Raw genomic sequence first — 24,157 nt, forward strand, 5'->3', positions numbered from 1 at the left:
GTACATTGGAACAGAGAAGAAGCATGATACTTATCACATGCATCCATACATCCCACTGTCAACAAGCTGGCTTGACAGTGGCGTTGGTATTAAAGTTTGCTTGGCGGTGGGAGGTCATACGATAAGTTTACCAGTAGCTGCTGGTCATGCGCTTTTGAGTCATCTGTTGGAAAAACAGTCGTAGATTTATGTTGATATGTTCTGATAAATATATCATGTACATTGTATTTCAAGTACTGTATCAAACAACTGCACAGGACGAAAGTTTTCGGTGGCATCTAGATATCAGTCATCTCCATAAGCATTTGAACATTCCAGGCCTCCACGCTCATGAATGCTCTCGCGTCCCGGAAGAGATAATGGTTGTTCTTAAGATGTCAGCCCCACTTTTTCCTATAATTTCTAAAATAAGCAAGATGACACAAGCTAATGAGGACCTTGGCAAGTGTCAGCTTAGCTTATGAGACAGATCCATCACAAAGGGGGGACAGCTGCCCCCTTGAAGTGATCCCCTTTTCTCATCAGCCAGCTTGGAGCACCTTGGTGCAACTCCCCTCCTTCTAACCCCCCGTTCTTTTAGAGAAGTGCAATCTTCAAGTCTTATCGTTCGTGTCAGACCACTGCAAAAGCCCTGTCCTTATTTCCGTCTCCTGTTGTGCCTTGTCTCCAGGGTTTCCCTACCCCATGTGGCTCCCCTTCACTATGAGTGCTCTGCACCCCGTCCCCCTCCCCCTCAATGGCACATGACTGCGAGCTGGTACCACTGGTTTCCGAAGCAGGCCGGGCCGGGTAATTAGTCGGGACCTTTGGGTTCTGCCAAGCGGGCCTTATCTTAATTGGAACTTTCCCTGTGAATTTCCTGCTTCTGTGTAAGCGGTGGCGCAACTTCTGCAGATGCCAAGTGCATCGCGCTTGGCAGTACATGTGTGGTGCGTCCACAAGCTCCCCAGGCTGTGCGCCCAGGGTTCAGTAGATTGGGGGGGGAGGGTGCTGTGCGAAGAAGTACGGTAGCCAGGCAAGCTCAGCTGGGATACAGTCCTAGAGCAAACTCCTTGGTGATGAAAACAGGTAACTTCCTTGTACATGTAGCTGCCTAATGCACATACATGTTCTGGTATTTTATGAAAAGGTATGTAGAAAAACATGTACGGTACTTCCAACGTACCCCATAAACTCACCAAGAAACTTAAAGTTTAGAGGACGAGAAGTTACCCACATGCCTGTGTACATGTGTACAATGTTTGTCCCTCCCCTGATGGCCTATAGAGTGTACATACTGTACGAGCGCTCTTACATTAGGGGAGAACAAAAAGAGAAACGACAGTCCCCCGTCTCCGCTTGTCACCTTTTTAATTTCATTGTGATCATTTGGCTTTGAAGTTTCCAGTTTTGGGCTGTCCAAGCATCTTTTGTAAATTAGACATTTCCATGTTTTAATGATAATAGACTATAAATAGACCCCAGGGATCAGCGGGAGGAATTGTGGCGGCAAAAGGGTGTGAGGGAGACCCTGACCCCCTGTCAAGTTGTAGAGAGGGGGATTGTGATCAAAATTATGACGTGTAATCTTGGAAAAATCTGGAAGAGGATCAAGAAAATTGTTACTTTATAAAAGTCTTAGAGTTAGACTTTTGGTTGCCAAGTTTGGGTATTATTTGTTGTAATTTTTTTCCGCAGGAGCAACTGAAATGTGAAGAAACTGTTAATTTGCTGAGTCCTTAACTCTAGAGCTGGTGCGGCACCTTTTAGGACACTGCGCAGTGGGTCAGGAGGGGGGTTGAATCTTAGATGTCCCATGTCTGGTCTTTTCGAAACTTGGCTTGGCTGTAAAGACATTCATTATTAGCATGTGTGAAGTTTCAAATCAATCCAACATACAGGCTTTGCAAGTGGCCATTTATAGTTCGTGGACCACTTGCAGTCATCTCGTCAATGGGAAAAGTTGACTTTTGGGGGGAAATTGAACATTTCAGGGAAAAAAAAAAGTTTTGTGAAAATGGTAAATACACGTACATGTACATGTCTGTATGTCAGTGTAAAAATGATCACAAGACCTACATGACGTGTCCTAGTCTGTATGTGGTTAGGGAAGGTTAAGGTTAACGGAGATGGAAATGTTTACACATACTGGTGCACAATTTGTATAATGGAGCATTCTTCTGTGTTAGCCCTTACCCTCTAGGTATTTGCATACTGAACCTCACAAAATCCAACAGGTGTATGTATAAGTATCTATTTGTACACTGTACCAAACCTGATAAACTCCAGCAAAGTGCTCCGTGGAGCATGGAGCAGGGACCCAAAGAGTTTCAGCTCAGAAACACCAAAGACGTACATGTAAGTTTTTGCTCCATGGTTGGAGTTGAGTGATATGGTATGATGGGTCTATGCGTTATTGCACCATGTGCACTGAACAGTACCAAACCTGACAAAATCAAGCACAGTCCATCACTTGGTACAGCAAGCCAGACACTGCACACAGTAACAGTTAAATGTAAAGGGGTATGGTACTGAACCTGCCAAAACCTAGCAAAACCTGCTTTTGGAGTTTGATGGATACTGAGCAGTTAGGGTTTTAATGTTAGTGCAGCGAGTGTGTACTGCATGTATTTGAGAGACTGATTTAAAGAATTTGCATCATCACCAGAAAGGGAATGGGCCCATAAGCTTTCCTAGCAACAGAGGCTCCTTTGGTCAGAAACTTTAGCACTTTGCTGGTTCACAAATGACCGTGACATGCACTTGATGCGAGCGCGTGACTACCAGTAGAATGAACACTCTCGACCAATGTAGCTCTTGTCAACCGATGGGCAGGGTGCTTCTACGCAATGCAGATTGAATGGAAAGATGTTACTCTGGCTGTTGGTTTTGTAATGGAATATTTGCAGAGTTCAGTTAACTGGCATATTATTGGAGAACGCGCATTTTTTTTTTTTTTGTCCGAGCCTCTGCCTCCAGACATTGCACGACGCGGTGTTGTTTGGTCCCATATCCATAATGCGAGGAGCAGATTTTTTTCGGGGGGGGGGGAAAGAAATCAATTTTTCTCTGTTTGTTGCCCGAAGGAAGGGTAACTGACTCGAGTTGTCGTCACACCAGATTGCAGGAATATCATGCAGATAGTGATGTGGGGATTTTTTTAGGAACTCGTAGTTCAGGAGGGGTGTAAGATATTCTGGGACATGATCAAGGATTTCAGATTTTTCGCTTGAGAGCACTGTTCTCAATGTTCTCATTTTATGGCAAGCTGAGATGATGTACGTGTACATTGTATTCACAATCATCCAAGAGAAGTTTGAATGGATCAATATATTTTTGGTATACATGTACACTGTATATCAAAGATATTACAGACTGTAAACTTATTGAGTTATTTATGCACAATTTTCCATCAAATGCATATAAAATTTTAAGTGGCACACTTCAAACTGTAAAATACCTGTACAAAAATTCATCTGCAGGAGAGCGTAAATAAGCAAATCAGATGCTTAAATACATTATTGGAACAGCGCTTCTTTGGTGGTGTGCATGATCCAAATGCTGTGCATTTTTCATGCTTGAATTTGATTGAAAATTTGATGTGCAGAGCATGTTAATCACTTGATTCAAAAGCTTTTAACTTCTGTCAATTAGGCTTGGTGAAAATCCTATAGCAGCAAATACCAGCAATGTGAAATGTCAGTAGCTGGACGGCTGTACATGTAGTTGAAGCACACATTTGAATGGAGTGACTAACATTGTTGAGTAATAGGAATATGATAAACTGGGATTGTTTATTCTGAACGCTCTCCGTTCAGGCTGCCGATTCGCCCTCCCCACTTGGCTGCCTCCAGGCTCAATCCACGCATTACACACAGTTCCAGTCCTCGCATTTAAAATTTACGGCTACGAATAACGGGACGACTGCCTGTTTCTGTTTTCTGCACATTGTGTACTCTCTTCCTCTTCCGTCGCACTTGTCATCGCCGTGGTGACAAAACACTCTTTGTTGATACTCAGAGGTCAGTTCCATGTCCTGAAGACATCGAGCTCAAGACAGTGAATATCGGATGGTAGACTTGTGCAAGTACTGCATTAGGCTGTTCAGGTAAAGTAACGGGGACTTTCAATGTTCACAGTTTACCTTTGTTTAGTGCATGATGCGGGTACACACCAACCTTGTTTGCTGACTTACCGGTACTGTGGACATGTGGTACCATTGTGTGTGCACTACATTCACCGCTACATGTAACAAAGCTTTCTTCTAGTGGGACGGAGGTATTACATGTAAGGCATGAATGATCTTTTGTAAGTTGGGCACTGGAGCTTAATTTATTCTCTTGTGGAACAGCTAATGAGGGGGCTGCTTTACAAGCCCAGGCCATTCCTTCGAAGTGCTTGGCCATGATATGGGTGCCTTTGGAATCTACTACCATGTGGAAGACCTCTAGTAGAAGGAAGCCACTGGCCAGCAGCCCATGGAGGCCACTGGTTTGTGACCTAATAAAGCCACTGGCTAGTGGCCTATGAAAGCCACTGGCTAGTGACCTATGAAAGCCAGTGGCTAGTGATCTAAAAAGCCACTGGCTAGTGACCGAAGGAATCCACTGGCTATCAGCCTAAGGAAGCCACTGGCCAGCAGATGAAAGCTACTGGCTAGCAACCTAAGGAGGCCATTTGCTAGCAGCCTATGGAAGTCACTGGCTAGCAACGCTTGGAAGCCACTGGCTTTGGGCCTGTGAAGCCACTGGCCAGCAGCCTCTGGAAGCCACTGGCTCGTGCCCTACAAAGCCACTGGCTAACAGCCTATGGAAGCCACTGGCTAAAGGCCAGTGGAAGCCAGTGGCTAGTGGCCAGTGGAAGCCGCTGGCTAGTGGTGTATGGAAGCCACCAGCTAGTGTCTGCAGCCTATTCCCATACATGTAAATGGTATAATTTCTAGCTGAACAATCTGGTCAGTGGCCTTTGTGCATCAAAGACACTGCACTTGTCAAAATATCCTAGTCCCTCAATATAGAGTTAAAGATCCCTACAAGTTCATGAATCTGGGCAAGTCTAACTGTGATGCCATGATACGAGCAATAAAAGATTTGTAAGGCTTGACAGAATGCCCCAGGCTCTTTATCTCAGTACAACTGTTGGTACTGGTACTCTGCATGCACATATTTAGCCACTTATAAGCACAGGGCACTATCAGGGAGCCAAATCAGCCATTATGTCCCTCAGCTGTGCACAATTTCGTAAATTTTCATCCTTTCCTGTAGCATTTGTGGAAAAAAGAATTAAAAAAAAATTGTGTGAAAAAGAAGAATTACGTAGAAATGACTAGAGAAATCTACCTAAAAAATAGGATTTTCAGAAGTTGTGTTACCTGTGGTTTAAAAAAGAAAATTGTAATCTGGGTCATCTCAGTAGACCCGGATCAGTTAACGTCTGGCACACACTCTAGTGACCAACATATTATTATGAATGGTTTATTTATTTTAACTGTATTCCTCGCCGCCAGGGGCAGAATTGTGAATACAATTTACATGTACATTAAAACAAATAAATATACAATAATATGTGTTCTAAATTCAATCAAAGTTACTTTGTTTTTAATATATGTTGTTGTTTCTCTCTTTGGAAAAGGCAAAATGATTAAGATCACAAATTGGGAGCCCAGACAGTTTGCCAAAGTAATCAGTGGCAAGTTTGAGGATAATCCACACATGGTTTTACCCCTACCCCACCTTCCCCCACCCAAGTCTACATATACATGTACAACAAATTCATCTAAAGTTCACTTTGATTGATATTTTGCCTGATCAATATCATTTCCCCCCCTGATCATGCAGGAAAGTTCCATTCATCAAGATGGGCTTAACTACTTACCGGTGAGGGAAGTCAAATTTTTTCAGGGGTGACCAGTGATCTGGCCCCGTTGCAAACAATGTCAACGTAAAAGTTTCTCTCGGATCTGGAGGTACTGGGACATTGGTCTTGTGTCTGATTGGCCGTAGAATTTTTTTAAGTCTCTTTCTGTCAGGATCTAAGGTACAGTTTTTGACATAGGACATCTGACTAGGCTTCAAACTGAAACAAAATATCCTTCTTTAACAGATCTTGGCCAAACGCTCCTGATAAGCCTTAAGACTTAAGAGTACATGTATAAAGTTAAACAATATTGTTTTTTATGTCAAACAATTTTATCATTACAGAAAACTGTTTTCATTCCACCAGCCAGGTTGTACTGATCACCAAAAGGATAACTGCATTTTGGAGAAATAAATGAACAGGCACTTCATATCTCTGCAAACTCCCCTCCTTTGCATATTACACTGAAATATTTGCCCAAAAATAAAGACAAGGAAATGTTTTTAATACACTGCAGTTAGTTTCCTAGATGTATCCTTTGATCGGTTCTCTCTCTTAAAGTTAAAATATATTGGATATCCTATATTCATCGGTGTCACATCTCAATGACAGAATATGGGACAGTACCCTAGTATGAAAGAGCTCTGAACCAGTCTGAAAATTGTCTTTTTGTTGAAAGGCATGATCGTGCTCCAAACCTACAAGAAATTTATATGAGAAGGGGAAGTTGTGTGTTTGTGCAAAACTTCTCCAGTCATGCTGACAACATACAAAACAAAGGGATAAGTTAGAACATGTGGCCGGGTATAACTTGTCCATCAATTTGGACATTTCAGGATTAAAAAATAAAAGAGAAGTTGGCATTATGACAGCCGTCAATCAAAAGGTCCGTCTCGACCAATCATACAAGTATTTGTCATGCGGCTGTTTTGCATGTTGTAAATGTGGGTTGACGCCGTTATTTTCCGACAGGGTTATCCTGAGTGGAAGTGGACTTGCCCAAATGGCGGTGTTGCCCAAGTATTTTTGCTCTGCAGTGTGTAATGAGGATGAGTGTTAGTGATGCGATTGAATCCAGCAAAGTCATGTTTGTCACCACTTTGTTGAAAGTTCCCAAACTAACGAGGGGAAAAAAAAAATGGGGGCTGCCAATGTGAGTTTTTCTTAGGTATTTGCCTGCAAAAATGGTTGGATATTAGAACCTGTCATAAAGGCCTCTGGAGTATAGCGTGCCTAATCCCAAATTGCACTCGTTACCACGGTAATTTGAGGAATTGGGGTTTCCTCTTGGGCCTGTCAAGTCCGAGAATCCTTTTTTTTTTGTTGAAGGGGGGGATGGCTGCATCTCTCCCGGGATCATAGTACCTGAGAGACCTGGTCAACATCAGGGGGACTCCTAAGCCCCTACTACCGTTCCAATCAAATACTGGGCCTTGTCGCACTAGGACACGGCATGACACAGGGGACCAATACTTTGAAAGCCGGGTATGACACAGGGGACCGATAGCGCTCCATTGAAAGCAGGACTGTACCCCGAGTTGGAGTTGTTACCCAACATCAGTTGATGATGAATTCCTCAGGAGGCTCTCTGACCATCTGCAGACATAAAAGTTGAAAAAGCTGACCATTGTGTTGAGACAACCGTAGGTACAAGTCGTACATATACAGCCAAATTGAACAGGAACTTCAATAATTGAGTCCTCAGACCCACAAGTACACAATGTATGTTACTGTAGGAAGCATGCATGTAAAAGTGAGCAGCCCTGGTGTTTCGAGACAGATTAGTTATCTGCTCTGAGCGGAACAAAAGAGGGTGTGCTTTTTTTTAGTACTAACCGTATAGGCGCCATGAGGCGTGCAAGTACATGTATGTGCGTGTTTGACGCGGAGCATGCTGGGTACGCATAACTAATTTACTCCGGCATGTACATGTATGGTATTGTGTACACGCAAGACGTGCTAGAACCCACCTGTAACCACCTGTCTTTCTTTTTGGCTATTGGGGTGCACTTCAGCTTGGGGCAGATAAACTACAGATTGGAAGAAGAAAAAAGAACTGTTTCAAATCATGGACCCTTTGTCCCAGAACTGAAAAGCCAAAGACGTTTCTCATAGACCATCAGTGCAAAATAGAAAGTACATTGAACTTGGCGTACTCATACATTTGTACAGCATATATCCTGTGGACTGCCGTTTTTTGCTGTGCCGTTCATACTTTGGACTGGGCAACTTGCCAATACATGCCGGTCGGTAATACGGGCGTTTCACAATACTGCGCCTCCAAGAGTTTGCATTGCATTGGCCAATCGCAATGCGCGAAATTTGTCGACGCAATGCGCGTTTGGAAAGAGTCGACAAATTTCGCGCATTGTGATTGGCCTGCGCGTTGAAAACTCTTGGAGGCGCGCTATTGTGAATTGCCCATATTCTACTTGAGCATACAAACTTGTGAAAAGGGCAGTGACCTTCGGCAGGAAATGCTTTGTTGATTTTAAGGGGTAAATGATTACATTGTAGTACATTGTGCGGCGCAAGTGTCTATATAAAATTTCCAGGATCTGCAGGTCCGACGTTCGTGAGGCTGCGGTACAGAGAAGGAACACTCTGTGGAACCGATAGTTCTCCAAACTCCAGCCTCTTTTAAACTGAACTTACCCTGAAGTGGCTGGATCTTACATGTACATGTACCTGTTATTTAAGTCGTCATCTGATTAACTTCATTGGCAGTCTGCTTTGAAATCTTCCACTTGCCAATTTGGGGTTTTATGCATGTACATGTATAGTGCATTTTAATTTGGTGGGATAAGTGCATGTACACCTGTGAAAAGGCACCACTTTCTTGAAGTTGACGCAAATCAAGAAAACAAGTTGTCATTCGCCATCAGAGAGTTCTTGGAGATTGGAGTTTAGGATCTTCAGTGCACATCAGCCACCGTGCACTTTTTGTTTCGGCAATCTGTATTAAACATGGAATCTGGAAAAATTCCCTTTTTCATGTTCAATAAACGATGTTATTGTTTATTCAGAGCTTGCCTACATGACGTTAAAACCTAGGCCAAATTGTGCCTGATGAAGCCGCTTGCACATAATTAAGTCTTGCAAGCCCGAGGGCGTTTGTACTTGCGACGTTTCCCCGCCTGACAATGGCTTAAGAAAGCCAGTTGTCCAAAGAAAAACCAAGCGTCTGTCACACGCCATCGCCGTCAATTCCTGGCCAATTTTCGGAGGTCCCGTTTCTGGCTGGGCGCTTGCATTTAGCATCCGGCCCGGCCCGTGATCGAATCAGCACGCTTTAGCAGCACGGCAGAGCACTCCTAACACAATTTCACCAAATTTGGACTAATTCATCTGACATCTGTGATATTAGTGTGTAATTATTGGAAAACATTTGTTAGCTTGGCCTATGCTCAGTGCAAACCCAGTTGGGGGGGGGGCTGACGGACGGTGTTAAAAGTGCAATTTAAGTGCAAACACGTTCAGTCCCCGTAGGTGTTCAAAGTACAATATTTTGGTCACCTCTCATGTAGACCTGTAGGAATGTGCAGTTTGGACCCTGCCATGGCAATTTCAATTGCCAGGCCACTTTTCAGTTATGTTACTGTACCAGCTACACTGCTGTTGCCCTAGATAATGTTATTTGTGAATGCAGGTTCTCTGCAGTTTTTTCTCAAGTCTTGAAATTCATAGTAAAGTTTAATTATAGAATTTGGAAAGTACTATACAGTTGAGGTGATAATTGATGAAATAATAACTTACTTGAATTATTTGTTGGGATGACAAATAACCAAAAACTAAAAGGATATTGTTGGTTCTGAGTCGAAGATTTCCCATTATCCCAAAGCATGTTTCAACAATAATTGGTTTGTAAGGTTGGATTGATTTTGACCAACATTTTAATGTCGATTAAATGTTGCCTTGATTACATAATGTACATGTGTACATCGTGCACTTTTATAGTATTATTTTTTAAATTCTACTTTTATCCACTCCATGTCCCCTTTTCAGTTTTGCATAAAAAATGCGGCACACATTGTCCATGTATGATGCGAGAGATGTGAAGGATCAAACGAAAGAAAATAATCCGCCTCCTGCAAAAGATCTTGAAAGCTCCAATCAGGAGGAAATCTAATCACAGTGAGTTCCTTCCTCTGACGTAGGGAGGTTCGAGCACCTATGCCCCAACACAATAGCGCCATACGGCCGCTTTTGTCTGGCCACAGAATAGGCCTGAGCTTGGCTTTGATGCCCCAAACCGTCGTTCCATCTGCTCAGCTATTGTTCAAACAGTCTCCTGGACGCATTCAAGCAGTCACAGCCTCTGCACGGCTCAATTGGAAAAGCGTTTTCTCTCCCGCTTGCCCTCTGGCAGCCTGCTCTGTCAAAATGAGGCATAAGATGCTGAGTGAAGTGTGCTGACTTATATTGATCATTTATTTGGGCGAACTCCATTAAAAGTTGTCTTCTGTGCGCACTTCGGCCAAATCATGAGGGAAGGTTCTTCCATGGTGGCTAAATACATATGGATGTACATGTAGTGAGCTCAAAGGCTCTCTTATTGGTCTGCTCATCACATTGTGTGTGTTCAATTTTCTATAATGGTGTCAAACTTTCTTCTCCATTGTTGCCCTGTTTATGGTTTTATGATTAAACTTCAAATTCTGTCCAGATTGAGAATAAACGTAGGTTGCTTTTATTACGGAAATGGAGAGGATTGCAGTACAAATTAATTTTTTGACTAATGATATTATTTACATGTATTTTCACTTGTCAATTTCAAAGAGCATAAAGAAATTTGGGATTTCTCAGTTTGCCCCATCTGTGGCATTTAGTTCACAACAAAAGGAACTGTGTTCTGGTTCAAAAATGCACTTGGGAAATGCCTGTTGAAAAATAGGTTTCTTGCTGTCAGTAATGATCTGGAGGCCTGTTCCTTGTTTCGATGGATCATACTGGTATCTCAAAGGAATGGCTGGTTCTATTACCAGATCGCGTTCAATAAAAAATGCTGTGGATTTTCCAATTCTTATGGATTTCTTTTCTGTTCTCTCCCCCCCCCATAGTTGTGGTTGCTTTGACTCGCAGCCTTTGTGGTTTTCTTTTCATTGTCAAGAATTCCACCTGCCAATATGGAAATGTCACATAATTTTATTTGTTGACTGCTGTTGTGTTATCTTTTTATGCCAGCAGACATGTACCGGTACGAGTAATAATAAAAATGTGGTTTGTTTCTCAAAGAGGTTTTCTTTTTACGAGGAATTAAAATTTAGATTTTCAGTGTCAGTGTGGTCGTCCAAATTCATTAACATATTGAAAAAAAAAAAAAGACAAAGGTGTTGCTTTGTGATTTTGGTAAACCTGTCAAGTTTGGAGGGATGAATCCCAAATGATCCAAATGGCCCTGTGAGTTTTGTGGTTCATCAACTCTATCGTTGGAATCTTTACCGGGGACAACCGTTTTCGAAATTCTGAAGCAGAGAGAGAATTCATGTGATTTATAACTGTACAGGCAGTTAATGAGGATGTCAGAAGTTCGGAGATGGTTATTAGGGAAGTTCCGGCCGTTGCCAGGGAACATTGAAGGGTTTTCTCAGGGAGTGACACATTTTGAAATCAGGGGCATAGCAACCATCAATGATCTAAAAAGCTTTTTGTTAAAAATGCAGAAGGATTGGAATCATTTGATTCTGATGAGTTAAAGTGTCAGTTCTGGAAAATAGAGAATGGTCACTTTTAAGAAAAATTATGTGTAAATTTGAAAAACAGAGACAAAGGTAATGATATTTTTTTACTCGTGTTGTACATATGCAGGAGTTGACCTGTGACTGTTAAAACTGCATGCTACCAGCTCTGAATATTCATTAGACAGAGCGAATGAAGAGAATGAAGGTGGTATGAGATGATTCTAAGCGAGGCACATTTCTGAAACGCAGAGGTGAGTTTTTCACAACTTCACGTCACTCCCGAAGAGGAGCGTTAAGCTTGCCTCCATACCAAAATGTGGAGCTGTAACTCGCAACATACATGTACTTAAACATACCTGTCAAAATGGGTTCTATTTTAGCTCATAATCAGGCACATTACATAAACCGTGTTAAGATCATATTGAAACAAACTTTATTATTTTTGGCTGTCTGCCAAAGGAGATGACTCATCAAAGCCTTTTCTTTTCTGGAGTTGCTGTAGATTTTCTGTAGATACAGCACAGCTTTGTATGTGTTATACCTCATAGGTTTGTTTGTTTACTTATTACAATCACCTTTTGTTATCTGAGTTGGAGATAAGGCCTTTGTCCTATCTGGCTAAGTACCAGCATCTTTGGCTTCCCTAGTGCTTTTGCAGTCTTCCTGTAGTCTTTAGGTCTTTCCACAATCTGATTAAGGGGAAGACTTTAAACTTCAGTTCTGTAGCAGATACAACAATAGCATTGTTTGGCGTGCATCAAGTGCATTGATATGGGTCAGGTGAGTGTGTATACAGACCCAAACCACAACAAAGTTTGGGGCCCAGACATGCCCCGCGTAATAAGCTTTGTATTGGGGAACATGTAGGGAGGTGCTTATCGGAAATCCGGATGTGTATATTCTGTGTGCTTTGGAATTCGGAACTGGCTAGGCGTGCGGGTGCCAAGACAGAGGCGCTGTATAGGTACCATAATATGTTGTCGTTCTTTGCTGGGGTTAACGGTGCAGACTGGCGTCGGAATTTTGGTGGCATTGGATGAGATGCTTAGGTTGGAAAGTGCTGTGATTTACACTGCAAAAACTCTGGTATAAATTCAAATCCCTCAGTATCTATGATGCTGGGCTGGTGTTAATTGAAAATCGGTTTTAACACAGTTTTGGAGTTCAGGATGTTCTGACTGGCAAGCTCTTGTTCAAAAACTGTTAATTGCTAGCGTGCCATATTACATGCACATGTAAACGAGACACCAAAAAGGTTATCTTTTACCCTTTAGAAGGGTCAGCTACAGGTGGATGTGGCTATGCAGGGGATCTGTCAATCAGAGTTGTTGGGTCCACTACAACATCAGGCACAAGTACTAAAATGAACAGTGACAAAGGAACTTCAGCGTTTTTGTCTGAGTTCATTTGATCAGCTTGTGACTGGGCTTAACTTGTGATGGACTTTTGACAGATTTGCAGAGACTTGTGAGTACTTATGATTGATGACTTACTGTCGGCATGTGTGTCCATGATTTGACTTGAGTGACAATTTTTGGCAAGTCGACTCGAGTCCTGATGATCAAGAGACTTGACTCGAGTTACTGCCAGCAAATGAATTGACTCGAGTCGAGTCCTTCATCTGAAAACCTGAATCTTGCCAAAGTTTTTAAGACTCAGGCCCCAAAAAGCAAACTTGGCTCGACTCGAGTCACAAAATGAGGATTTGTTACAGCTTTGCTGCAGCCCTAAATGTTTTTCTGACTTTTCAATTTCATTTGTGTGCCATTGTGCCTGAAGCAAGTAAACACTTTTAAGAATAAGGATAAACAGTTCTTATAACGCGCCTAATACTATAAAGTCTCTGTGCATTATCCCTGCACATTGGGTTCACATCGTCGGAACATTCCTGAAACCATCTCAGCTCCCTGGGGAGTATACCAGCCTGATGCTGCCATATCAGGTGTACATGGCTAAACATAATCATATCTGCCCTCATACATGTAAATGTAGGTACCCATTTACTCCTGGTTGGAGAGAGGCACATACTAGTGGGGGTAAAGTGACTTGCCCAGGATCACAACATGCCGCCACCAGCTGGATTCGAACCCCCGACCCTAGGATCAGAAGCTACAAACCCTAACCACTAGGCCACAGACAACATCAGTTCACTTCACTTTCACAACTGCAGGGTGTGTTGACTTCAAACGATATTATACCAAACTGGACTCGAATAAATGATACTCGAATCGTTGTCACCGAGGCAAAAGTTCAATGTTTGTTTTAGTGATTGCTGCCCTACACTTCACCTTTAAGGCTTTTCCCCTTTGTTTTGAAGACCCAGTTCCAAAGTGCCCGAGACCAAAAAAATGCTTAAGCAAGGTGCAACATGATTTGTGATCCCACTGCTACATTTGGACCACTGGACAGATTAGTGCGTGTACATTGAATGCAGTTGGCTCTGCGTGCAATTGTCAGAGCTGGTGCTTGTGTGTTTTCACTTGAGAATTCAACGTTGACAGCTCTTTTGTTCAGTGACTAGTTTGGACTCTCTGAGGATGCACACCTTTGCCATGGGTATAAAGCTGTATGTTTTCTCTTTGACGTGATGTACCCGTAAGTATTCCAGTACACGTATTCATCACTTTGGCCCCTTTTGCAAGTTGTAAACATGAAAGGAAGTAAACAATTGCTTGTGTTTTTTAAGGAGAGCATACGCATCCCCATTATACTCGTATTTGTCGTAGTAGTCGATCACAGGACAATTTCAACCTGCTAATGAGAACCTAAATTAAATGACATGTACACTATGGGCCCCAAGCTGAACTTAGAGAGGGTGGAATTTCCCAGCAACGGAGGTTTCTTTGGTTGGAATGTCACTTCGATGGTTCACGAACGACTATGAGATGCATGTGTGCGCAGCGCTTCCAACAAAACCAACACTCCCGGTCAGCAGGACACTTGAAGACAGGGAAGGACCTCAATGAATCTATTGGAGTCAGTTCCTACTATTACCAGATGGCTCCAACCATTTCCAAGGGAGAGTTTTCAAGGGCGGTCTCAAATTTAGACTTTTGAGCAGATGCCTATAAGCCACAGGCAAATTGTTTTCCAACTTGGAATTTTAAGAATGCATCCTGGACCGCATCAGACTTTGTCATTTACTGAAGGTGCTGGCACTGATAAATGGAATTTGTACATCTCTCTGTGTATCATGAGGGTTACAATAATGTTCTTGTCACATTTGAACACCAGCATGTATCTGCCTTGAGTAGAAGCACCCCGTCATTGGTGGATTGGAGTCGGGTTGGCATAGTCGCCTTTCACCTCTGCGGTCCGGGTTCGAATCCTGGCCTAGTCCACATGTGGACTGGGTTTCCAGTCCCTACCTGATTCCGTGGGTTTTACCCAGAATATTCCTCTGGGGTTTTCCTCCCACCTCTAAAACTGTAACTGTCTCCTCTCTACAGGTTTCTCCAGGCTTGCAAGCTACAGTGCCTAGAGCACTTTTGAGGAATCCTTGGTGTCATTACCAGAAATAAATAAGTAATAAATAAATAATGATGACTGAAACACCGATTTAATGTGACTGCCCAAGCTCTTGGAGATACATGTACTCACGGTCGTTTCATATTTGGGTTTATGGTGGACCTTCCTATACATGTCAATTTTCTTTTTTAAATAGCGTTTTTGTTTATTCAATCTCACAAAATGTTTGGATTTGGCATCTTTGTACTAATTTACAGTACTGATATTTTCCGCGTCAGGAGTGCTTCCATGATTTCATTCTCGGCACAGTCCAGCAGAGCTACATGTACATGTACCAATAGAGATGTTTGCTAGCCACACCGGCCAAGCCGGACAGAAACAGAAGTGTATACACGTCTTTTTTTTTTCACTGCGATGTGTGTCACGATTTCCTTCACAGGCGAACAAAAGCCACAGTTGGACTCTATCGGAGGCTGTTGTTCCGTTGCTCATTGTCACCCGGGGTGGAAGTGTCATCACAAAGTTAATGTTCAACGTGCCATTTCACTACTGCGCAAACACAACCGCCCCGGCACATTGTTCTTCCCCGACAGACTGTTCATACAAAACACACGTGTACAAGTGCCACGAATCTACAAATTTCCACTCATATCCACCAGTGGTTTGTTTTTTTTTTTAATTTCTCTCGGTGTGTATGTGTGTTCCCTTTTCTTGTTGGCCCTGACAGTAATGGATGAGTTATAATATATTCTGTGCTTGATTGTCTTGAATGCAGTTCCTTCGTGATTATCCTTTTCAGAAATTCTGCGATAATGCCAAAGGGAGAAAACGGATTCGATCAGGACTCAATAAAGAATAACAATGAACATATAGATTTTCCTCTGTTGATAGTATACAGAACACACGAGCTGAATTTTGAGGATAATTCAGACCACGATGTAAATGTAAAGGACACTCTCGTTGTCTGGGTGTTTTTTGTTATCTGTCATAAAATGTATTTAAATACAAACATGTACCTTTATCTCGAAAAATCATATCATTTTTCTGGCGATATCAACAGATCCGTTGATGCAGTTGTTTTGTTTATTTTAATTCTTTTGTCAGGAGACAGATGGTGTTCTTCGTTGCATATTGGTAGTTTTTTCCCCAACTTTAGAGGAAATGTTGACTACCCTCCACAATGTGAAGTGAGAGGTCGATATTGAGAGGCTGTGTTTGTTAATATGCAGGGTGATAACTATCAAACGCAAAATGGATTTTTTTGGGGGCTGTATCGCCAGCATCCTGTAAGCGTGGAATTCTCTACAGACAAGGAAAATTTTCCCAGCTTTTGTATGCCTGCCATGCTTTCAGTGTTCATCAGCATTAATTTTGATCAGCCGTAAAAAGGAAGAGCTGTAAATTTTCTGATGATTTAGGCTCTCTTGGAACCATACATTGGAAAGTTGTTTTCTTTTGACATGCAATAACACAATCTTAAAAATAACCTTTTTTTACATTGTAATTTGTACTCAACAGAGCTAAGATTTGGGGCTTAAATAATTTGGCATTCCATCACAGTAAAATCTCAGGGCGGCCATGCAGAATTCAATAGTGGAATTATAATACACCTCTCCACATTGTTTCAGGAAAACTAATCAAATTTTTTTTTATTTGTCAGCAAGAACCACCCCGCCATGGTTCCATTAAGAAAGCCGCTCAAGAAGAAAAGACTCTCCTGGATTCCGAGGCTCCCCGTTCTTTTTTAATACCTTTCGCGGCTGCTTTTGTCGCCCGGCTTGCTGTTCATGCTTCGCCGGTCATCTTTCATAATGCTGTCCGCCGCATGGAACCACAACAGTGTTCCGTCTGCGCTTGGCGGAATTATCATTGCGTGCCGTGATGCGCATCTTACTCGCTGACGCGTTGGGCTGTTTGTCTCTCGACTGCAACCCCCCCCTTCCTTTACTCTTCTCTCGGTTCCTGCTCCCCTATGGCCGTCGGCAACCAGGCATTGTTTCAGCTGTGAATGCAAATTACGGGGAACCGGTGAAGAAAGCGTCGGGTGCCCTGTCAAGGCACGCAAGTAAATGAAGCAGAACGTATGATGCAGTGGCATGCATGTAATGACCAGGTTTGTGTGTGTTCTCTCTTTTCAACCACCACCCGTGAGGTTTGTAGAAGGATGCAGCAAACCTATTTGAGATAAGACCGGAGGGCATACATGTACGTACCTGTCTTTGCTCTGTTTGGTGGCAATGAATGTAATTAGGAAAAACGGGGGAATTTGCGTTAATGCAGCCCAAGGGATGAAAATTTATGTAAAATCAAAGAAATATTCATTGGATAATAAAAGTGTTTTCACTCAATTTTTTTTAAGATGCTAAACCTTGACAAGATTCATTTCAAACGAACTGATTAGGGAAAATATTTGGTATTTCATTCACTTTGGAAAAATCAAAATTCAAATGCTACAAAAACTGAAATGCTGGATCTTTAATGGGAAGCCAAATATAAAAATCAATATTAATTGACTTTACCTTTTAATCAGAATGGACAACTAGGAGCCCATTTATAGAAAAAATGGAGGCCCTACCGGTAGATATTCTTATTTTCATAATTTGTGAGTGATTAATTCTGCAGTTAAATCCCACATTGACAAGTACGGAGAGCTACTGTGCTCCAATTTTGAAATTTAACCAAAGTGAATGCACTTGTATAGTGTGTACATGTGTCAATTTGTTGATTTCCAACTTTATACATGACGCTCATGCAGTTGAATTTCTCATTGAGAAATTAGTCATAAATGTGCCTTGGTGTATGCATTTGGATGCATTTGTCCGTTTGCATGTCTGGTAGGCTTCGTACAATCACACACATGTATGCATTTTGCTTGTAAACTGCTGAAGGTTTCTTGGGAAAGGAATCCTTACTTCTCACTGGCCACTTCAATTGATTACTTCAATTTCATTCACTTCATTTCTAAGACAAGTAAAACTGCCTCTTAGTACCGTATCTTGTGGCCAAATGTAAAACATTTACCCGCATGAATTTGGTCCGTGAATGGGCAAACTGTCTTGAGCGCAAAGAAGAAAAAAAAATTCAGTGATGGCGCCATTTTTTTTTCTGCCGGGGTTTTGTTGCTCTCTTGTGAGACGTGAGTGGCTTGACCTGGCACAAAAGTGCAAGTTCAGTCATGTGGACTCTAACCATGGAGGAGAGTTGATACTGCAGGGTTGGGATACATGTATGTGCACAATGACATAACACATGATTTGAAATGTGTGCAGGTCGGTGCACCATGGTAGAGCTTTGTGGGTAGAATTGAAACGGCCAAGTGTGCACTATTAGAAGAAATACATGCCAGTAAGTAACTGGAGAGGTAAGATGGATCAGAACAGTGATTGTTACAGTGGTGTTGAAATTTGAATCTCAATATTTTACTATAACTATTCAAAAAATATGGACTTTTTAAATTATGGTCTACCACATTCTGGGTGCGTTGCCAAACTCTAAAATTTACAGTCAGCTCCCAATATTGAGAATACTGTGATAAAATACTGTTGTAAAGAGCAAATTCTGAGAATCCTCATTTCTTTAATTTTTTTTTTGTCTTTCTTTTTTCCACTCCTTTTATAACAAAGCAATTTGTCAGGTCCCTGTATCTTTTGTTGTGTCATGAGTTGACTTTATTTGTTGATAAGGAAGTCAAAATGACCTACCGTTATTTGTGCATATTTGTTGAGAGGCCATTTCAGCAGTGCACGTTTGCCCCAACCAATGACTTCACTGCTTGCTGAAATTTTATTCCAAGAGAAAAGCGCCAACATTTTCTCCCTCCACTTCCCCCCCACAGGCCAAAAAAAAAAATTCCTTTCAAGGCGCCAACAATGAGACTGCATTATCGAGGGGGTTCCATCGCGATTTTTTTTTTTTTCATTATGCACCCACTTGCGTCAGTGGCTCCAGCTCAGGCATTGTCCCAGTATTTTTATCCCTAGGCTAATTTGCATAACAACCCATGGGAGGTGTGCAGAACAAGGCACCTTCTGTTACCGTGGTGACATTTTTTGATTGAACAAGGGGGTCCATAGTGCATTTGGAGCCCTTTTGTGTGCGGTATTAGATTTCACACCCCTTTCAAAATACGGTCTAAGTTAAATACATGTACAGTACGTGCGGTGTCTGTCGGGTGCTTTGTCTTTGGTCCTACATGTGCCAGAAGTTCACTCAAAACCCTGTAAAAAGCATGAAGGTTGCTGTGGTTACCTTTATATAATTTTGATTCAAAAAGGCAGTGTTACCATATCACGCAGCAAGATACTGGCTCGTCCAAATGATTTTCAGCCTATGTGTCCTGACTCATCTTTCACCTAATCCGCCCCCCTGAGGAACCTCTTTGAAGCTGTTTCAAATGTTTCATTTTTCTCCAATTCCTTGCCAAATTGTTTAAACCCAGTCACAGTTAAAAGGTACTGGTAATAATGTTGAACTTGTAAACAACTCCAGCAACCATTTTGTTGATTTTTCTTACATTTGGTGACTTGTGACTTGTCTTCTAACTGGCATCCTGTCAGTGTCCTTGACTTTAATGACTTCAACAAGTGTGAAAAATACCAATAACGCTACTGTAATGTCTGCGGCTGAAGTACCTTTTGTCATATGTGATGGTACCGTACATGTACATTGACTCTAATGAAAGGCTTTGTGTTCTCAAAAAGCTTATTTCAGTTATGATCCTGTGCCAGCATATCTTTGTAGTGGTCTTCATTGGGGCTTATCAGTTTCATAGAGGGTTTTCAGAATTAGAAATATAAGTCTTTAAAGTGAAAACCATCGAAGTTCTGAGGTGAATTTGTATACATTACAAGTGAAATTTGTTTTTTTCTTAAAGCTAAAGCCCCAGTGGCCACAAATTAAAGATTACCTTGAAAAAAAGCATTTCTTTAGCTGATACACATGCTTTACCGGTATCTAATTGTTTTTGAATTGTGTATTTGTAATTGACTGCTGAATATCAGACATTTTGAGAACAAGAACATGGAAGACTTTGAATTGGCTGTGAAATGGCAATTAATTAGTTTTTTACTTGTACAAAATTCATCCCTGAAATGTCTGTTAAACCCAAGGAATCAGAGGGAAATTGGTGTTCCAAAGGAAATGACCACCAAGCAACAAGACAATGATGAGCTTGCTCATTGATTAATCCTTCTTTTGACCTGACCAGGAAACAAGTTTTTGTTTTCACAGGACAGACCTGTTTTATGTCTTGTCTGTAATAAGAGCACAACATAATGGCCTGGTATTCAGCCAGATCTCCCACAATGCAGCATTTCCTCAATGGGACATAAAACAAGAGGAAATGCCAGACAGCCAATCAAAGCCCGCTCTCTCAGTTATATGCTAATTGGCCAGACCCACTCATGCATTATGCATGAGCAAATAACAAGTCTGCTGCTTGTGTCTTGTGTGTGTGAGCTGCAGCGCGCGCTGCTGAGAATGAAGCATTGGTCGAGCATGCTGAACAGACTGGCATGTGTGTTTATGTGTGTACACTAATAACAATAGGCACAGGGGGGGGCCTTGCATGCCATGTCCCATGCCCCAACCAAAGGCCAATTCATTATAAAGCTACACACCGTGGGAGCTTGGCAGCCATTCATTATTTTCTCCATGTAAGGGTAGGCTATGGTCTTGCTGTCACCATATGTGCTGGTCGGGTTCTGAGCAGCTAGTGAGGTGCTGAGGTGAGCAGGCAGGCTGGTTCCTCTGTCCCGACTGCAGGCGTCAGCTGTCAGTGCTACGGTTAAGGGGGGCTGCTGCCGGGCAGAACAATTGTCGCGTGGAAGATCGCATCACGGCAACATCAGTCACTGAGGAGTAGAAGGAGCTGTCTCAGTAACCGGCGATCCTTAAACTGGGATAAGGCCTGCCCATCTCAGAAATAAGACAAAGCGCCGTATCAACGTGATCACGTCTGTTGCAGGGATGAAATCCGCAGTGTTGAATTGATGCGAGTCTCTGTCCTACCTCTTGTTCTCCATCTTCTGTGATTTCGTTGGATGTTGCATTTTTGTCGGCCGTTTTCACTGATGAGCCCCACAGTGGACTTAAACCAGCAAATGTGATGTTCATGTAAGTTTGAAGTCATTTTCCACTTTGTTCTTGTGGATAGTTGGACTTGGATGGACCAAAATCCATAAAGACGTAGTCAGGATAGTGCCTGAATTGTGTTCCACATCGAAATTAGAAATTGCAGCGCTCGCTGTTTTTGTTCTGCTTTCCTCTTTAAGTTCCACTCATTTAGTCCCTTGACTTTCCTATTTTTTGATCCAGTCATGTTTCTGTGTCAGTGCTTGTGGTTCAGTATTGTACATGTACTGTACACTGTAGATTGTGAAGCAACTCAAGCGGCATTATCAAAATTGGTCAACTTCATGTGCTATCGTGAATGCACCTGACTCACAACTTTGTCATTGTCATGTAACGATGCATGTACATGTACCTCATTATCAGGAGAATCAAGATGCCGGTACTCTAGCTGAAAAAACATATGCACGTGTACAACATGATTAACTTGTATTTTAGTGCATGCGTGTTTGTATGGTGAATATACCGGTAGTGGCCTTGGCATTTCTAGAAGCCGGTTCAGTTCAACCTTTTTAAACAGATACGGCCTCTGAAGGACATGTATGAACACGTACATGTAAGTGTGCTGTTCTTTCTGTGTTTACAAAATTGCGGAATATGCAGGTTCATTTGCCTGTTTGCAGAAAACGGTGTGCCCATTTAGGTTGATTGTGTCACTGGCAAGAATATTTTTCTCTAATCAGTAAGAACTACAATAATTTGGGTATTAATTTGTAGTTCTGGTCAATGTAAATCAACTTTTCTTACCATTGACCAACTCCAAAATTGATTAATGCAATGGACCTTTCTCATGAAATATGTAAATTTGACGGGCGCATGCGCGCAACCACTGGTTGGCAAGTGTGGCCGTCAACACTGTCGGTAGCGTAGGGGAGCTGCTAGTAACCATAGCGTTGACGGTCAGTTAAAACCATATTACAGCCTTTGCTGTACTTGAGCATGCTTTTCTCGAAACTAAGTGAAGTTTTCAGTGTCCTGAGGTTGGAAAGTAACAATTCCTTGTCTTTAAGTGTGGCACTCATGTCAGCCTATACTAGCACAGAAACGGCGATTGTGACGTGTGCATGGAGATTTGTATTGTTATGTCGTAGATTTAAGCAACTTCACCAACCAGTGGTAGTAATGCGCATGCACCTGCCTTATTTGCATATTTCATGAGACAGGCCCATTTCACACTGAGTCTCTTGCTACCTTAATAAAATGATCATGAATGCCTGGAATGACGGATACAAACCTATTAGTTTTTGGCACAGTATACTTAATACCGTATTCTACAAAAGTACAAGTCTTTCTCACGATCAGAGGAATTTTAAAGGTGCATAGTACAACTGTCTAATTCAAAAGTGTAATAAAAAGTTGGCCTAACCATTTTCCTTTAATTGTAAGATGACATATTCATAATTTCATTATTGTGAGATGGAGCAATAAATGCAGAATTCCACATGTATATTACATGCACAGGTATATTTTATTTAGAAAAATGTACTTGCCTATAGTTCACCATTTGTATGGGGCATTCATCCAATGTATTTACGCCTTGAGGAAATTTTAAAAATTCCTTATCAGCTACAAGTACATGTATCACTGCAAATGCAGTTCAGGCAATAATTTTATGCGAATGACCTAATAATGTGAGGCATCTTAGCGTGTAATCAGCCACCCACAAGCCAAGGTGTGCTAGTCCTGAAGCTATTGATCATGTAGAAACCGAACTTTGTCATGCGTTTACGACCTCGGTCCCCGATATCTCCCCTCCCCCCCCAACTCTTTCTTTTGATGGTGCATTAGCTTTGATTACGCCGTGGATGAGGCGGGACAGTTTTCCCCGTCGCGGACGACAGTGATGATGAACCAAAGACTTCGATTTTCTGATGGCTTTGGGACACTTTGATTTATTATCCTACATGAAGGCTGCTTTTGGAAAACGTACCAGGGCTAAGCACAGACTACGCCTACTTCGGCAGCAGGACCCATCGCGAAAATGTAAACAATCAAAGGGAACAATATATATACAATCCACACTCACAGTCCCTTGCAATTAACTGGTGCTTACATTGTAGTGTGCTCTTGCTGATGAAGCAAAATATTTTGCCAAATGTTCTCCATGCGTTGTTTGCAACTTTTTCAAACCCCCCAACGCGTACATACATGTACATACATGTGTAATTAGGCAAGTGCAGCCCCACCACAGTTTAGTCGATGCCTCCGAAGAATTCACAGGCAGTCAAGTTGGAGTGTTAATTCAGGAAGGTTAAAAGCACAATTCATAGAGATTTGGGGCTACCTGTAATTAACCTGTGAACATCCCTCTCCAGAATTGGACTTTGAAGCACATATACTTTCCTCTGGAGTTCTGCTAAGACCTTTTCCTACAATAATACCAGTGCTTTTTCACAGAATTTTATAATAACAGTCAACTCTCGTTTTAACAAAGCTGCAGGGACTAGACAAACTACTTTGTTATAACCAGAAATTTGTCATAACAGGAGTTGAACAACAAAGACAAACACACTAGAAATCGTGATTCACAGAATTTGCTCTTTATAATTATTTTGTTACAACAGTGTTCTTTTGTATCGACAGTCGACTGTAACGGTATGTGGCAGAAATGTACACTTTTGTTCATTTCCTGAAAGAGAAAAACACCTGGGAAGATTGAGAAAGAAAAGTGCCTTGAAGTTCTTTCATTGTGAACTTTGACATGATTTGGAACATACGTGTGCATGTATTTGATAAACTTCCCCAAATCTGTTTCTTTCTCAGTTCACTTCCCCTAATTTTAACTCCCTCATGATGACTCTGTCTGTTGAAGGTCCTTGGCCCACCCACTTCACCACTTTCCCCCATGACCTCTGAAAAAGAATTAATACAGGTGAATGGCCCAGTTTCTGAACACTTTCACAACTTTGAACAAGTCTAGCATATATATCCCTAACAACAAAGAAATTGAAAACCGGCCCAACAAATTTTCCCCATAATCAGAATCGTTATCAGTTTGGCTCACCTCCTACGGTTGTTGTGCACCTCTCACTGGAGTGGCCAGA

General features: G+C 41.9%; 1 protein-coding gene across 1 annotated transcript in view; it reads left to right on the forward strand.

The window, feature by feature from the left end:
* The first annotated feature begins 13,887 nt into the window (after positions 1–13,887).
* LOC110974984 (transcription factor Sox-5-like) overlaps positions 13,888–24,157 on the forward strand; it is a 53,056-nt gene continuing 42,786 nt past the window's right edge. The window contains 1 exon segment of the mRNA XM_022226987.2: positions 13,888–14,111. Coding sequence (XP_022082679.1) covers positions 14,104–14,111 — 8 coding nt within the window. The 5' untranslated portion in view covers positions 13,888–14,103.

Source organism: Acanthaster planci, linkage group LG20 (genome assembly GCF_054643075.1).
Source record: "Acanthaster planci isolate LZ-2023a linkage group LG20, COTS_SCS, whole genome shotgun sequence".
Taxonomy (NCBI): domain Eukaryota; kingdom Metazoa; phylum Echinodermata; class Asteroidea; order Valvatida; family Acanthasteridae; genus Acanthaster; species Acanthaster planci.